Consider the following 18,176-nt stretch of genomic DNA (forward strand, 5'->3'; position numbering starts at 1 on the left):
GATAGATGGATTGTTCATTTCATAAGCCAGTACAGCTAGTGACAAGGAACAATCCATCTATCAACAATTTCTACCATTACACTAAATGCAAGACACATAATATTTGTTTTACATCACTCATACATAAATTCTTTCACTTTTAAGAAACCCCATTTGCCAACACTACACCAAGTTCTGCCATGACTTATAATTTATAAGTGGCAAGGCACATGCAAGTTGTGCTAAAAAGCAGTCTCTTCCCTGCACATACACAACACACACTACATATGGCTAAAATGTGAAGGTTCGGAATTTATTACTTGGTATAAGTATCTGAGCCATAGTGCAACTGTGCCAAGCCGTGCGCTGACTCTTAGACTCGCCGATTTAGTTATGGGGTGGACCCCAAAATGTGAATTATATATATCATGGCAAAACATGGTGTTGATGACAAAATGTATTTCCTACATTAAATAGTATTTTAGTAAAAGAATTTATGTACGAGTGATATAAAACAAATATTAACTGTCTTAAATTTGTGTAATGGTCGAAATATAATCACTCGGTGAAAGATGTATTTTGTGGAATGGAACAATCCATCTTTCACTTTGTGATTATATTTCGACCATTACACTCATTGACATTAATATGTGTATACTATCAAACAGCATTGACCTTTCCAGAATTAAGTGATATGATAGGATTTTGTTACAGCAGTATTTGTACTAACCTCTGCCCAGGTTAGCAAGCCCAGGAGGTCCCATCCTTTCCACATCTTTCTTGATCTCATCAATACCACCATGTGTATCAATGAAGTCTTTGATAAAGGCTGCTGTATTCTGATCTCTCAACTGATCCTCCGATACACCAATTGTCTGGAACCAATCTTTCACTTGAGGATCCATTTCATCAACCTATTTGAAAAATACAAGCAATAAAAAGGTAATAATGTTATTTAGACAATATACTGTTAACTATCATGGTGATACACACAAAGAACATAATGCAAAAATTGCAGAAGATCAAGATGGTGCAATGTTACTAAAAGTAGATGCTATTGAAAGTACAACAAATCGGTCATCTTCCAAGAGTTATATAGATAGATCTATGGGCATCAGATGTTTGATTTAATTGCCAAATTTGGTTTGTTTGCAACAGAAATCAGTTATTGTAATGGTTTCTGAACTGCACTTCACATAATCTAAAAATAAAGGGGGAGGGCACTTGGCCCTGCTTCTCTACTGCTCAGGTACATACAACTGGTTAAAAACTTAATAACTAAGTTTGGGTTCTAAAAGTATTATTGAAGGCTTCAGGTTCATGCATATAGATCATCAACATGCATGGGAGTTATACAGATGGCCACTAACTCACATGGTCAATCTAGGAACAATACCAGGAATTCAAGTGAACACGTACTATCCATATTCATTTTACTTGTAATATTATATATATGGTTTGCTTATTCCTAATTACCATTCCTTGACAAACTTCCAAGGGATGACAAAATCCTACAACTGTTACTGGATATGCCCAAAAGTAACCTGGAAATGTACTTTTAACAGCTTGGTGCCTTGTGTGAAGTGCTTCAAGTCACAACATGATGGGGTATACTACAATGACTGAAGGGTATTTTGAAGAAAAAAATGTCCCTGTATATGGATTGCAAATTTGCACTCACATACCATAGAATTCCGTCTACAAGTATAAATGCAGAGATGCCAACATTAACATCCAGAAAATAGGGAGGATTCAAACAAAAAATAGGGAGGTTTTCAAAATTACATGCAACTTCAATGGCACATAACTTGCCAGAAATAGGGAGGTTGCCAAATTATGGTAAAAGGACATCTCTGATAAATGCCTCCAAACAAGGGGTTTTCTCATTGAATATATGAATGCGTACGATTTCAAGATTTTGTATGCGTTGGGATTTGCATTTTGCATTTGAAGGGGTACGGAAAGTGTGTAAATGCGTAAATACGCACAATTTGTGCTTTAAGTAAACCCTTCTCATAAACCATTGTGTAAAGTTACGTCATTCTTCATTTCATGTCTGTTGCCTCTCTTTGCATATGGCCGAAACATGCATTGGGCGATTTGGTCAGTTTCTTAGGCTTCCTAGCCATAAACAGCCAGCAATTACAATAATAATAAATCATGTCATAATCTATTTAACTTTCTCACTGAGTTTATGTTGCTTGTTCATCATATTCTGTTGTTTATCATGATTAGTGCCAAATATGTGGAGTGCTTCTGGAATCTACACAAATCTGAGACGAAAATACCTAGGTATTTTCGTCTCAGACACAAAAACACTGATTTGATCAACTTGTCTATCCAAAGACAGCTTAGGTAATACACCACATCAGTTATGTCATACTAATCAAGCAGGACATCCTATTTTGGACCTTCATGATTACCAGAATCTTTTAATCCACATTCCTCAGATTCCAGACCAGGAAACCTAAAGGACAGACATATGTGTTATCAGCATACCCATACCTCTGAATTGTGATGTAACAAGTGGTGATCAATTATATGGTGATGTGCCATGAGAGATTTCACACTGTGCCCTTAGTGTTAAGTGATATTTTCCTACACCTGTGCCTACATGCATCTTGGTTTATGCAAAATCATGCACAACTTTCTTGTAGTTGCTTAGTTGCAAAATATGTTGAGATAATTGAGATGTATGATAACAAAAAGGTACATTACAAGTACTTTAGTAATAAAATGGGTGAAGCCATAATATTACATACATATTTAACAAATTAACCAAGTATATTATTTCACTGTAAACTAAAAAGTTACTGAAGATTAAGCAACAAAAAAACCCAAAAATAAATCAATTAAGTTGTTTGTTTGTCTTCATCCAACCGACCATAATCAAGAAAATCTGGAAACACATTTTTACAGTACAAAAGAATACAAACTTTAATTTAGGAAACTCCAGAAAAGGGTTTTTTCTTTCCAAATTTTTGATATTCAAAAAGTTTTTAAACAGTTTCTTAACACTTCCAAACTGTTTTAAAGCACGAATGAAACACCCAATTCACACCTCTTTGGGCTATTTATTGAGCTAATTAGGCTATATATGTTTTGGATATGATCATAAAAAAAATAAAAAGCAAAACATAAAACCGACCCTAGTACCCTTGGAGGGAATCTATAGACAATCAATTTATTTTTGGCCTTTGCTTTGCTGTGTCTCTAACTGTCTGTGCTATCTGTAGTTGCTGTAATAAACAAGAGCTTTATGGAACGAAATGAATGAATGAACGAAATAATTTACTTTCTGTCACCCCCTCATAATTTCCATTTAACTGAATGAATGCAAATCAATCTGAGTAGGGGCATGCATATTCAATTTCCAGCAGTTCTGATTGAGATCTATTGTGTGGAAGAGTGATATGTGTCATTACTGTGTTTATGTGTGTTGTGTTAGCAAATATACACACATGGTATATCACAGCAAAGTGAACTTTTATTCCAGTATTACACACACACACTATAGGTGACAAGATTTGAAATGGGCAATATATGGATTTGTGTTCTCTGATAATGATATCTCAGTCCTATGCCGACTTATTCCCAGTAGCCCAAGCCTAATAGTTTCCTATATTTTGTTTCTTTTTAATATGCTCCACAAGTAATCCAAAGACAATGTCAGTCATAATCAGTGATTACAAATCCACAGAGATTATCATGCATTGTATATTATACTAGATTAGTGATGTTTATAACAAATTATACCAGATCTTACATCATGAGCAAAATCATTACAGAATAGTCGACTGCAGTCCGTCAAATAACGCTTTTTCAATGGGAAATGAACTTTGCTGCTTGGATGATGTCACGATGAGGTTAGCATTTATTCCGTATTGAAAACCGTGTTCCGACGGATCTGCACTCGACCGGCCTCTTATGATGTAGCAAATGTGTTCATTATAATATTAAATATAAATGTAAAATCATTCTTGTAGGTAATCATACATGTATGCTGTCAAATAGTCTGGCAAATGAACTGAGATACTCAATTCCTAATACTAAGGGCCTACTTTATCATGTGTGCGGCATTTGCAAGTGCAGGTACACATGTGCATATACATTCAATATATTGTAACGGAACCCCCAGTAGGCACCTCAGTAGGCCTACTAATATTGAAAACCATCATTTAAACTTCAGCAACGCTAATCATATTTTTATCATATTTTATAATCTTTTCATTTCAATCTTTATTTCATTTGCTCAGGTATTGCGTGCTTGCTTTGCAGGCGCAGCGCGTACGCAAATTGCGCGACCAAATTGTTTGCGCGATATAGAAGAAATGCCGCTTGTGTATCTTGGAACGCGGCTGAGTTGCGGCCCAGGCTTTGTACCGGGTGGACGTGTATTGCATGTCTTGCAACTCACACTTCGCACTCGGACATTCTGATATTAGATTCGCTGATCCTTTTTAGGATCAGCTACGTGAGTGTTGTAACAATTCGTAATGATTCGTATTTAATATAATATCTGACTGGAAATGTGCTTTTTAATTTACTTATAATTTTTGTATACTTTTGGATCACGGAGACTCAGTAAGCGCGGATTAATTCCGAGTGAGTTCTCGCTTTAAATGGCGTGATCAGGTTTTTGGCTTTTCTATTTTTAACTTCAGCTTCAGTCAGATAAATAAAATACGCATCATCGATAAAACATAAATCATTAATTTCTTTAGTTAATTCATCTCATTAATTGTCACGATTTTCTAATCAATACGTCGACCTTTTAATAAATAAATAATATAATAAATGTATTTTAGAGATCGGCGATAGAGTCCGATACTCGATTTCCATAATTTCTTGAGCGTGGGAAATTACAGCAATCAGCTGTTTTAATTGTAAACAAACCCACGATGATTTTATAAGTGAAGCTTTTATGCCGATGCACTCGTGACTTTTACAGGATGAAGTGACTGATTTTAGTGATTAAATAATGTCGTTATTTTGCTGATAATTTCAGTAATGAGATTGGAATTGTAAACTTGATACGTGAATATTGAATATATTGTTGTGCATTGTGAAGCTTATAGTTTACGCTGGGAAACCAGTACAATATAATATTGATAATTTTATATGTTGTCATGAGTCACCTTTATTGATCTCATTTCTTTAATTAAGTTACTTAAATTAATTAATTCACAATCCGTGGCAAATCACAATCAATCTTACAACCATTTCATAAACAACGACGACCAGGTATTTATGCTATTCATGATCCTGACATTTAGGCCTATATTTCACATCGATCCTTTGGGACTAGCTTTCACGCTACCATATTTAGTCCATATCTGTATTTGTAGGCTAAGGCACATCCGTTTCATTTGGTGGCAGCGGTGGGATAGAAAGTCTTTTTATCAGATTTTCGACCTGCATTATTATAAAATTGGCTACAAATAGTGTTAATAAAGGATCAAGGAGATTTAAACGATGGATCAGTAACGTAAGCATAAAAACCTCATGTTAAAGAGCAATTAACCTCAACAACTTTGAAACTCGAAAATCAACTTCGAAATTCAATACGTGACTCGAAACTTGAAAATCGGAATCGAGATCACAATGAGGTGTTCTTTGATACCGACTTGACACAAAGTTAAGGGCATTTGACGACAATACTGTAAATAAGCAGGTCAAACCCTTCATGCCAAGAGCATACAGAATCTGTCAAATAATTTGGCTGAAGTCAAGAAAATTGAACTAATGCCATGACAGTCACCACTGCCAATTGCAACGAGTCTTCGGACTCAGACATGCAAGAAAAGCATGAACAATGGCACATAGCCTCTTTACACAGTAAAGTTGGTCAGATTGAAGCAGCTATAGAATGCATTGTCAAAATGTTGACTGAAGCTCGTTTCAGTGATCCAAATGTGTCGGCTTCAAAGTACCAAAATAGTAACGAGCAGGATAACATGGCATCATTCAGTGAAGCCACTGCACACTCTCAGTCTAATGACTATGAGCATGCACCAAACAAGCCTGACATCAAACTAGATAAATATGATGGTACAACATCATGGTCCAATTACCTGCTACAATTCGAACTGATAGCAGAATACTATAATTGGAACGATTATGATAAAGCTATGCATTTAGCTGCAAATTTAAGAGGTACGGCACAGGGAGTATTAAGTGACGTGAACGCTTTCAAAAAGACACAACTTCCAATCACTGGTAACTTCCTTGAACCTAAGGTTTGGTCATGAAAACCAGGAAGAATTATTTTGGATGAAATTAAATAATAGAGTCAGAAATCCTAATGAAACTTTACCTGATCTGGCTCATGATATTCGCACCATGGTTAAAATAGTCTTTCCTACAATGGCGGATTCTTCCACACAAGCATTGGCAAAGAAATACTTTGTAAATGCTATACAAGATAGCCGGGTAAGACTGAACATTTTACATGCCAAACCTGCCTCTTTTAATGCCATGGTACAAATAGCAGTGGAAACAGAGTCTTTTTACAAGGCTGAAGAACTCAGAAAATGTCATGTACATGTAGAGTCAAAAACTATCATTGACAAAACAATTATTGACTTGATAGATGACATTTCGAACGAAATAAATCAGGTACATGTACAAACAACACCTGAACGAGTAAAGAGAAAATCTCCTTCAGCTCAAAAGCGAGCCTGGAAAAGGCGCGCTATCCGTTAATTTGATGGAACATTTGGTGGCTTCACATGTGTAAAATGCGCAGTTACACAAGTTTCATGGTAACACCTCAACCATGTTAAGAATTGTCACCACAAGAAATAATGAAAAGAGGTTTAGTGACTTCACATGTGGAAAGTAGCACGAGTTTCATGATGTATTTCATGTTAAGAATTGTCACTATAATTAATTAATATCAAATCAAGGGTTGAAGAGTGCACTTACCGAGGGCCCCGGTAATGGCATGAACTTTCTTTTGATTTGGTATGATGCAGTTCAAAAGTTTAAAATGCTTTTGAACAAACAATATTGTTCAATGACAACAAGAACAATGCATTTAATGCACTTAACATCATCAGATCTGTACAAGATTTTCATTGTACACCAAAACTTGCAATAATTTGATTGCAAATGGTAATTTAACTTACCTGTATAATACTGCTGTTTAAAAATGACTGAAGCTACATGGCTTCAGTGTACGGATGTATGCATAGCCATAGACCTGTTGTATGGACACAACAACGCATAGGCCTACATTGTACGATTGAGCAGACTAAACTGAAATTTGAGGTGTCCGCTGACTCATCAAGAGAGTCAAGAACTCTCTAATCTAACACTACAGCAGACATAAAACCCTCAGAAATTGTCATAGAATACAGAAAGTAACCAACCAAAATTACTTTCGACATATTCGATCATGTGGCACCTCACTGGCATCAGATGTTTACAACTACCAGGCGACAACGATGGTGTGATGTTTCCAGATGGATGTTCGACCAGTTCTACCGACTCAATCTATGAAGACGAAGTTTGAAAGCAGGCTGTTCTACGACTCATTCTCACAGACATTTTCACAGACATTTTAAAATTACTGTGGAAACCTCAAAAACTGAGAACTCTAAATACAGCACCTACAAGCCATGCACTACAACTACAAGCAGAAGAGGAAACTACCAAGAACAATTTATCATTTGCAGAACTCATGAACATGTGAACTTAAATAATTTCTTCTTGTGTTGTGTGATTCCTGATAGAAGTAGAAGTGCATCGGAGTGGCAACGAAGACAACGATGAGGTCAAAGACATTGGCGAAGAAGATTACAACTCCAATGCAAGTGTTCCAGAATACAGTTCCTACTACCTGACATGCCTGAAGATGAAAGTTCAAGATTGGACACAGCCTGACACAGTGTATGAGTGACAGACGTCATCAACCAGGAATGATGGACATGATGGAAGGATGGATAAACCTTTTTATATTGTTGATGAAATGAATTTGTATGTTTATTTTTATAAGCTTACATGTCTGCATAAAATTGCATTTGTTAACACTTTACCTTTCAGTCTTCAATGTTCACCATGTAAAAATACCATTCTGTAGTCAGTCAACTTTATATAGAGAGACATTATAATAAATCCACAGACATGGATGGACGTCACCAAGCAGTGCCAGTGTTGAAAATTTCACATTTTTGTTGTTTATATTTCTGGCCATGCTGGCTGGAAAACATTGCTGGAAATCTTTAAATTGTTATTGGTGAACATCAACCATACAAGTGTTGATGTAGAAAGTAAATTGCTCGCCACAACATGCAACTGTCGGTACATTTCTATTGTAAATATCGTACAACTGTTTTGACAGTTCGTTATTGATTTTCAAATGTTATTGTTTGGCGATCAGCTGATTCAATGAATGAAATGACATGTACGTGTTCGACGAACTCTTCATGCTGATGCACATGTGTGTACATGTTTACAACTGTACATGTTTGTTTCCAAGGTAAATAGCGCAAATTGAATGTTTCTGGAGATAAATTTATCTCACATGTTTAAAGTATGTTTTATTCCTCAACATAAAAGGGATAATTCTTTTCAATTATTATTTGTCTTTACAAACACGTTTAAAAATGTGTTTATGTAGATGTGAGAATCAGAATTCGTACCAGAATTCATTATTTTGACTGCTCAATTTTGCAAATTCTAAAAACGCGCCGAAAGTAGTTCCTGCTTATGGGATACGGGCTGTCAGTAGCAGCTCAAACATTTGCGTGCATGTAAACATTGGAAATCGTGAAATAATTTGTGCATGAACTGTTTTGTTATTGTCTCAATCATTTGTGTATTTCATAATTCTGGATACAGTTCTCGTGTGCATTTAACGCAATTCAACTGAGGCGATTGTTAACCAGGAAGTTGACGTAAGCAATAATTGACTCTCGTTTTTCACGACTTTTCATACTGTTTTTTTTTTAGTAAGCTTAAAATATCTGAATGTGAATGTAACCAGGAGATGACTGTAGATTTGTTATGCAGTGACATTATGATGTTGGATGTCCGTAAATAGTCCTGATTCCTGAGATGAGACTGGATGATGGTGGATTCCTTTGCTCAGGAATGGCATTACTGGTAATTGTGATGTAGGACTTGGTTTTGTATAAAAATGTGACAGTAGATCTATTGTCTGATAACTGGTGTCTATTTTTTTATGTATAAATCTTTTCAATATTACCTCGTATTTTGAGGACAAAATGTTTTCTTAGAAGTGGGTATTGTGACGCGCCCCCCAGTAGGCACCTCAGTAGGCCTACTAATATTGAAAACCATCATTTAAACTTCAGCAACGCTAATCATATTTTTATCATATTTTATAATCTTTTCATTTCAATCTTTATTTCATTTGCTCAGGTATTGCGTGCTTGCTTTGCAGGCGCAGCGCGTACGCAAATTGCGCGACCAAATTGTTTGCGCGATATAGAAGAAATGCCGTTTGTGTATCTTGAACGGCTGAGTTGCTGCCCAGGCTTTGTACCGGTGGACGTGTATTGCATGTCTTGCACCTCACACTGCGACACTCGGACATTCTGATCCTAGATTCGCTGATCCTTTTTAGGATCAGCTACTTGTGTGTTGTAACTATTCGTAATGTTTCGTATTTAATATCATATCTTACTGGAAATGTGCTTTTTAATTTACTTATAATTTTTATATAATTTTGGATCACGGAGACTCAGTAAGCGCGGATTAATTCCGAGTGAGTTCTCGCTTTAAATGGCGTGATCAGGTTTTTGGCTTTTCTATTTTTAACTTCAGCTTCAGTCAGATAAATAAAATACGCATCATCGATAAAACATAAATCATTAATTTCTTTAGTTAATTCATCTCATTAATTGTCACGATTTTCTAATCAATACGTCGACCTTTTAATAAATAAATAATATAATAAATGTATTTTAGAGATCGGCGATAGAGTCCGATACTCGATTTCCATAATTTCTTGAGCGTGGGAAATTACAGCAATCAGCTGTTTTAATTGTAAACAAACCCACGATGATTTTATAAGTGAAGCTTTTATGCCGATGCACTCGTGACTTTTACAGGATGAAGTGACTGATTTTAGTGATTAAATAATGTCGTTATTTTGCTGATAATTTCAGTAATGAGATTGGAATTGTAAACTTGATACGTGAATATTGAATATATTGTTGTGCATTGTGAAGCTTATAGTTTACGCTGGGAAACCAGTACAATATAATATTGATAATTTTATATGTTGTCATGAGTCACCTTTATTGATCTCATTTCTTTAATTAAGTTACTTAAATTAATTAATTCACAATCCGTGGCAAATCACAATCAATCTTACAACCATTTCATAAACAACGACGACCAGGTATTTATGCTATTCATGATCCTGACATTTAGGCCTATATTTCACATCGATCCTTTGGGACTAGCTTTCACGCTACCATATTTAGTCCATATCTGTATTTGTAGGCTAAGGCACATCCGTTTCAATATTACTAAATTGCTTTTTATGATGATTATTATATTAAGAGGTCTGCAAATGCTGGCCTCAATGGACTAAAAATAGACTAAATCCAGACTTGGCTAAATTTGTTGGTTGAAGTCCAAAAATAACAGCTGTTCTAAACTATTTCACTGTCACATTTGACACAACAGGGCCCTTAATCTGTTGGTTTTGGTTAATTAATATGTAATCTCAAAGCTACAAAAAAGGTCCTGTTTAGTTGAAGTCTGAAGTCAATTAACAATATAAGTGCTTCCTTGTAAAGGGATCTACTACAAAAAGTTAGGTAAAAACAAATTTCATAATCTGAAAGGTATATGGTGTAACAATTATCATAACAAGGAAGATAAAGATTTTGTGACCGTAAGGTTACATAAATAAATATATAAGGCACTTACTTGATCATTTTCCTTAGTTTTATGCAAATAAGGGATAATTATTACTGTTATATTGGTGAAGATTGCCTTTTTCTGAAATTCCCTCAGTCCATTTCGATTTTCAACCCACTGTATGAGTAACTTTTCATACTCTCTCAAGTGCCTTGAGAATATTGGTTAAAGCATGCAGATTGACTTCAACATTTGAGAACTAATAGCAAAGCAATAGCAACACTGAATGGTAAAATGAAATTGAAATAGGCTGAGGGAAATGGGACATAAACAATTATAGCAAAATTTACAACAAGTTTTGACAAATGAAAACATTACTTGACTGTAACATACAGTCAATCTGTAATTTTAAAAATTTGAATATCACGTCCACAAGTTCACTCAGCAAAAGTCATAATCAAATTCCCTTGATTATGACTTAAAGAATTAAAGGACTTAAGAATTAAACGTAATTTTCCTGATTTTTTTAATCTGCAAGTATTTCCAAATACCAATAGTTTGTGAGATTTATATTGGTTACAACAAATTGACAAAGAAAGGAATAACAAAGCTAAGCAAACAGAAACCAGAAGAAACTATTGTTTTACAATATGACAATCACAGCATGATCTTGTCACATAATATATACAAGCAGAAACAGTGGGTGACAACTTATTATGGGGTCCAAGGGAAAGAGGACCTCTGGATGGGGTCAGGGGTCCCATGAACTTTGTAGAAAGCTATTTTAACAATATCAAACAATATATCGAACTATTGATTTTTTCTTCTTTTTAAAATCTGATAGGGAGGGCATCTACCCCCTTCCCCCTCCTGTGGTGATCAGTGTGAAACTATTATTTCAATGTATGAAGCACAGACTACAGACCATGTATCAACAATCAAAGTCCCTGTGCATAGTATGCTGTGAATTTTCGCATATTTATGAGGGCTGATTGTTCGATTGTGCCTTCGCATATACGTGATAGAACGTTGCGTGCCTTCGCGATTATGCGATAGACCGTAAAAATACGCAGTAAGTGCGTAGCAGTTTTGCCTGTCACATTTCATTGAACAATCGGCCCTCATTAACAGGTGATGCTGAGACTTTGACTGCTTGTACGTGGTCTGTTATCTTTTTTGTCCATGGTATGAAGCATGTCAAGGATAGGCTCCTTGTAACCACTTCAATACACCTGTTCACAAATCCTAGGGAAAGTCATTATGTAATTTAATGCCAATCAATTGACCAATATACATATGTATACAACAATACATTGCAACTGTCAGGTGTCCTATCCTGGTTTAATCCTGGTTTAATTACACTTCCCTTTCCCGATGTAGCAATCCGCCAAAGATAGTTTTGACCAATGTGTTTATCAACATTTTCATGTGGCATTATCAGCTGTAGTTTTACATGCTGTACTTAAAGTATGAAAATATAAACATGCTGCAGTGTTGAAATTTAAACCATTTTGTCATAAATGTCTATAATAGGGATTCACTTCAAGGATATATAGAGAGTGGAAATGCCAGTCACAATTAATTAAAATGAACGAAAGATCAATTTAGTACACTACATTCATTCAACCACACTGAACAATACCTAGAAACAAACAAACAAACTCTACTTGACAAAAAACACTACATTTATTGGCCAAATCAGACAGTCATGATTTCTGCTGAGGATGTTGGCTGTTTGCCCAATTTCAGTTGCAAGTCAAAATGCAGCTATAAATTATGCTCTATTTCATTTATTTATTATGAGGATAGGAAAATTGTTCATGAAGCATTGTGTTTTGTAAATTCTGACTATAATATGGTAAGAACAAAAATAGATGGATACACTGGATAGGCCCAAGTACCATTGAATATCACATTGGCAATAGAAGTACAGGCCAAATGTAAGAGTCTGTGATTTTGAGTGTTTTTAAACAGATTGTTACAAAATTCTCCAAGATACATGTATGATAGATCACTGTGTAGTGTGTAAGTACATAGTATCATTTCTAATACTTCGCAGGAAGTTGACACAGATCTACATGTTTGGCATGATTCAAATCATGTTCCCTAATGTCATGTTCATACTTCTGAGAATCAAACACTCCCACATTTTCACCTTGATCAAGATGACGCCCAAAATATGTTATCGGCCTAAAATCATACCACCGCAAATTGAACAGTTCCACGTTGATCACCAAATTGTCCAATTTTAACCCAGTAAGATTAAATGTTACTAAAATGACCTACTTGATAAACCCAATCAAGTTATCCAATCAGGAAGTGAGTTTATAATAAAACACCCACCCAATGAACTTTTACCTAGAAACTACTGCAGATATTATGACAGCTTTGTACCTGGTGCACTTTTCATACCATACCAAAGATGACTTTTTAATCTAAGTATGCATGTTAACAACCTAGTATGATACAAAATACATTATCCTAGATAAGTCATCAACGTATGAATTCAATGGTCTGGATGAACTAAACTATGTACTTACATCAAACCCTTTCTCTGGATCCCATCCAACATGGCTGACATGCCTAGAGTAGAAGAAAACAAGTCATGATGAGAACAACAATGTTAATACCTGGCTGTTTGTTTTAAAATGATGTATAACAGAATCTAAATCTAGGCAATAATTAAAATGGACCATAAATGGCAAGTCATCTATTTGAAGTAAATGACCCCAAGTAAGTGCATTATACAATTAAATGGCCATTAATTTTAATGTTATACCATGCAATTAAATCATGAAGTGGAGTCTGGTTAATGGTTTGTTCTATCTAAGACAAATATACTTGACGAGGTAGGAAGCAAACCCATTAACAATTATTATTAACATCTCAACCACATCAAATGAGGTCTACCATGGCAATTAATCAATTTGGCCCACAGCAGCGCACTAAGTGTATTGGGCTATTCCAGCTGAAATCCGCACATCCCTGTGGAAGACTTGAGCTCAATCTTTCACACATGGAATGTATTTCAAATTGAATTACCTGAATGGGTAATTCCATTTGAATGCTGCACTCCATGGATTTCAAATCGAATAGCCCAGTAACTACATGAACAGTGAATTTGCCAAATTTTGGGTGCATCAATTCACAGCCTAACAAGTATAAATCCACATTTGCAACCTGCTCAAAGCAAAACTCACTTGTTTTGACCATGATGTAAAAACAATAACATTGCTATTAGTCTATTGTCATCTGTGATATGTTTCCATTATAGTTTTCGATTTGAAATCCACACATGTGCAAGAGTGTACTGTTAGTGTTATCTCAATTCCATGGCACTAAAACTTCACTCCAGAAGAAAATATGGAGAATCCCAGCTGAATTCTACAGAGTTTTAAAATCTTTAAGCAAATATTTTTCATCATAAGAAACCCTTTTCAAGCAAATCTGTTCCACCATGGGAACTCCTTTTGTGTTATTCCAAACACTTGGAATGATTGAAACTATCAATTGGAGTTGCAAAATTGTCTACACAAAAGATGTGAATTTTATATGAAATAGCTCATTCTGAATAGAACCCAGGCAACCTGCACAGATACAGGGCGTCAGCTGTCAGCTGAGAAGATTTAGAGATGACATCCCTGATACAATGTTCAAAAATGACACCATTAAATATCCTAATATGAATAGAAGCAAATGACTCAATCTTACTTGAAGTCCTGTGGGGTACCGATATCTGCCTTTGTCAACTTGCCCTTCTTTGCTTTCTTATCTTTCTTTTCTTTCTTCTTTGAGGTTGCTGTGCTGTAATTACTGATGGTAGGAGTAGGTGCTGGAGCTGCAAGACAAATCAAACAAATACATTGGAAAAGGATCATTTATCTGACCTTTCGGAAATGAAATCTTTCATAAAATATTTGGGAACTGTGAATTATTGGATTCGGATTGGATCGGATATCGTATCGGCCGATATTATAAAATCGATATCGGATCGGTAAACAAATGCCATACACCCCTAGGCTGTAGATGATTACACTGATATCATAATTCAACCTGCACCAAATGTTAAGTCCATTTATGTACACTTCCACATGACTTAGTGTGGAAGATTCTACCACAAAGATGGATCTCAAGCAATTTGACCCAAACAATCACAAATTTCAAATTGCTTGGAATTCCAAAATCATCTACAACGTACACCACCTTTTGCACTAATTTGATGTGGCTCACAACTGTTGCAATCCAAATTTTCAAGGAGTTGTGGATTTCTGTGATTATCTCAAAGCACCATCTAGAAACCATGAAGAAAACAGGGTGGGATATCTTGTATAATGAAACAATATAGTGGTGAGGTTGCAATTCTGTTATTGTGATTCACAGACAATAGCCATGACTACTTCATTAACCAAATATTGATAATACCAATATCATGAATATATATCAAATATTGCAACTGCAATTTCACAAAGTTAACATTTTATAAAGGTTAGCTGCTAATTCTAAAACTTCAGAGTTAGGAATTCACAACATTTGCAAATATGGAGGACACTAAAATAACAAAGACTACCTAAGTCCAACAACACAAGGTATTTCATATATTGATTAATGTTAATATTAGGGATGGATATAGCCACACAATATCAAATATTTTATCACCGCAAAAAAAAAACATAAATCAATTCAAAATTGTTCATATTTTCAATTCAGTAACAAAGTCCACACAAAATGAACACTCAAACAAAATAATTTCGGATAATAAAAGTTAGTAACATTTGAACACCACAAGCTAGGAACATCAAACGTTTGAGTATAATTTAGTTGAATTGGGCAAAGCAAAAACACAATTGGGGTGGGAACACACAATTGGTTACCTCTTGATCTGATTTGGATAGTTGGATAATTGCCACTGCTTGCACTCCATCTTGGGGAGGCTGCTTTCCAAAGATGGCAAAAACATCAAAAGTCATAACAGTCACAGATTGTTTGTTTCTTTAAGAATTTGTTTTTTAATTGAGGTATATGTAGAATGTTTAAAACTCCTCTATCTAACACAAAATGATCAGCACTAAAGTATTGCAGTTTAGAAACAGGCGAATAAAATTTGTAGCAATCTTATTCTTAGGTTTAGAAACAGGCGAAAAAAATTTGTAGCAATCTTATTCTTAGGTTTAGGAACAGGCGAATAAAATTTGTAGCTATCTTATTCTTAGGTTTAGAAACAGGCGAATAAAATTTGTAGCAATCTTATGACTTAGGTTAATCATGGCAAAAGATTTGAATGGACATATCATAAGTGATCTTTTAAAATTGTATATTTGCTTCCTATATCTTTTACATTTAAATACTACTCAAATTAAAGCTAATGGATATAAAGAAAATAATGCTATTTAATCTACTATGTATAGTGTGATCTTTTTCAAATATGTAATGACTACATCTACATTTACAGTGACTCAATACAATGTTTTTAGAAATAGCTGTTTGATACCTACCATGATGCTGTTGCGCTGCTGGAGTAGGTGGCGCTGTGTTAGGCCTAGAATGCGCAGGCACATTGGGAGCTTGACGTTTTTTCTCTGTTCAAAACAAAATTATGAAAAAGGAATAATATGAATAAATACACATGTAATTAATTAATAAATAAATAAAACAGTGAGTTATTTTTGTCTTGAGTGATAGCATGGTTTCACAATGATTTGAGTGGATGCGATGCACATACTTAGAGAATACTCTGCCCTGATCATTTCCATTCAAGATAGGATTGGGATCATATTGCTACATGTTTGTGAGAAAGCTCACAAGGGAGATGGGTATTGATTGCTTGAAATAAGAAGTCGTATCATCAGAGTATTCTACACAGGCTGAATGGCTATCACTCCCTGATGAATGTCAATTTGGATACATGTGCTATTTTCATCATAGTTTCAACAAACATAAAATGTTATTTTTGAAATAAAATATTGTCTCAACTATATCATGAAGCACATAAAGATGATATTTGTATTGCATGTCACACAATGAGTGTGACTGATTATATTTTCATGTATACATGAAGGGGAATAATGAGTTACAGGCATGCAAATGTCTACTTGATGTTGGTGAAAGGATATATCAAAGCTACAATGGCAAACACTGGTATCTGATCAAATGTTTTGTGAGAGATGTATGCGCACCAGTGCAACCAGAAACGATCCACACTATACCAATGTCAACTACCAGAGAAGATGTCTTCTCACAATGTATTTCTTCCCTGTACTGATTTGCTATTCAGTGCAACATGGAAGAATTTACAAAAATAGCTTTCACATTGACATAGCTCATCCAACTCTTGCAATTGAGGTATTTCTTGCCGCTATCGACCCATGTTACTGAATAGCAAATCAGTCCAAGGAAGAAATTCATTGTGGGAAGTCCAAGATATCTCAGGGGACTCTGGTCAACTTCAGCTTCATGTAATGGTCCCATCAATCAATCTTATTAAACTATCTTTGGATAAATCTGACGATCTTTATGATAATGTTCAAACTGATTCATCATTTCCTGATTTATTAAATGCAAACTAGAATAGCCAAGATTCTAAAGATCATATTCCTATGATATGAAACAAATTTGAAATCTAGTCAGTAATATACTACAGTAAGAAATGTATTTGAATGAACACAGCTGTACATGATCATATTTTTAAGGACAAAATGTGGATGGTGCAAAAATATTGATGAACCAATGAAAAGACATCATTGGATATACCAACCATCAGGAGTGAGTTCCACTTCCATATCAGGCAGTGTGAGCAGGCATTCATTATGCTGTGTTCAATCAAATTCTATTTTTACTGTAGTTATGTGTTACAATTATGTAGGTTTTTTTAAGTATTACTCATGGGTATGTGTCAGTACTTTTAGATTTAGTAGATTTGTAGTTTGGGGATTTAATGCAAATTTATGAATGCAGTATCAATGATAAAACTTAGGTTAATAGAATCTGGTGGTTGGAATGGTTCTTGAAATTTGGGGTCAATAAATGGCAAAATGGTATAAAAACAAGAATGAATGATAATAATAAAAGAAACATTTAGACATTTAACAAACACATACGTAGCTTGGAAAAAGTTGGTACACAATTTGAAATTACTGACAAATTTGAATCGACAATTTGTCAACATGCAAAGCACACCATACATTTTAAGATACTCTTTGGTTCACAGGTTTGCAATATTCAGGTCCAGTCAAATCACTTTTATTAGACTCAATTTTTATCTCAAGTCAAGACAAGTCATCCGAGTCACTAAATATCACTCAAATTAGACTCACCTGTTGGAACATGAAGTAACAACTTGGTATAGATTTAAATAAATGACT

The 18,176-nt window shown here is 34.9% G+C and overlaps 1 protein-coding gene across 6 annotated transcripts in view; it reads right to left on the bottom strand.

Moving 5' to 3' along the window:
• The window catches only part of LOC140149174 (actin nucleation-promoting factor WAS-like), a 50,949-nt gene that overhangs the window by 7,513 nt on the left and 25,260 nt on the right, over positions 1-18,176 (bottom strand). For 4 of the 6 annotated variants that reach the window (XM_072171370.1, XM_072171371.1, XM_072171374.1 and 1 more), the window contains 5 exons: positions 16,311-16,394; positions 15,690-15,749; positions 14,530-14,656; positions 13,359-13,401; positions 710-893 (listed from right to left, as the gene is read on the bottom strand). In XM_072171370.1, the coding sequence (XP_072027471.1) occupies positions 710-893; positions 13,359-13,401; positions 14,530-14,656; positions 15,690-15,749; positions 16,311-16,394 (498 nt within the window). The remainder of the gene's footprint in view (positions 1-709; positions 894-13,358; positions 13,402-14,529; positions 14,657-15,689; positions 15,750-16,310; positions 16,395-18,176) is intronic. The other 2 variants (XM_072171372.1, XM_072171373.1) reach the window with 1 other exon arrangement.

The sequence above is a fragment of the Amphiura filiformis genome, chromosome 3, assembly GCF_039555335.1.
Source record: "Amphiura filiformis chromosome 3, Afil_fr2py, whole genome shotgun sequence".
NCBI lineage: Eukaryota > Metazoa > Echinodermata > Ophiuroidea > Amphilepidida > Amphiuridae > Amphiura > Amphiura filiformis.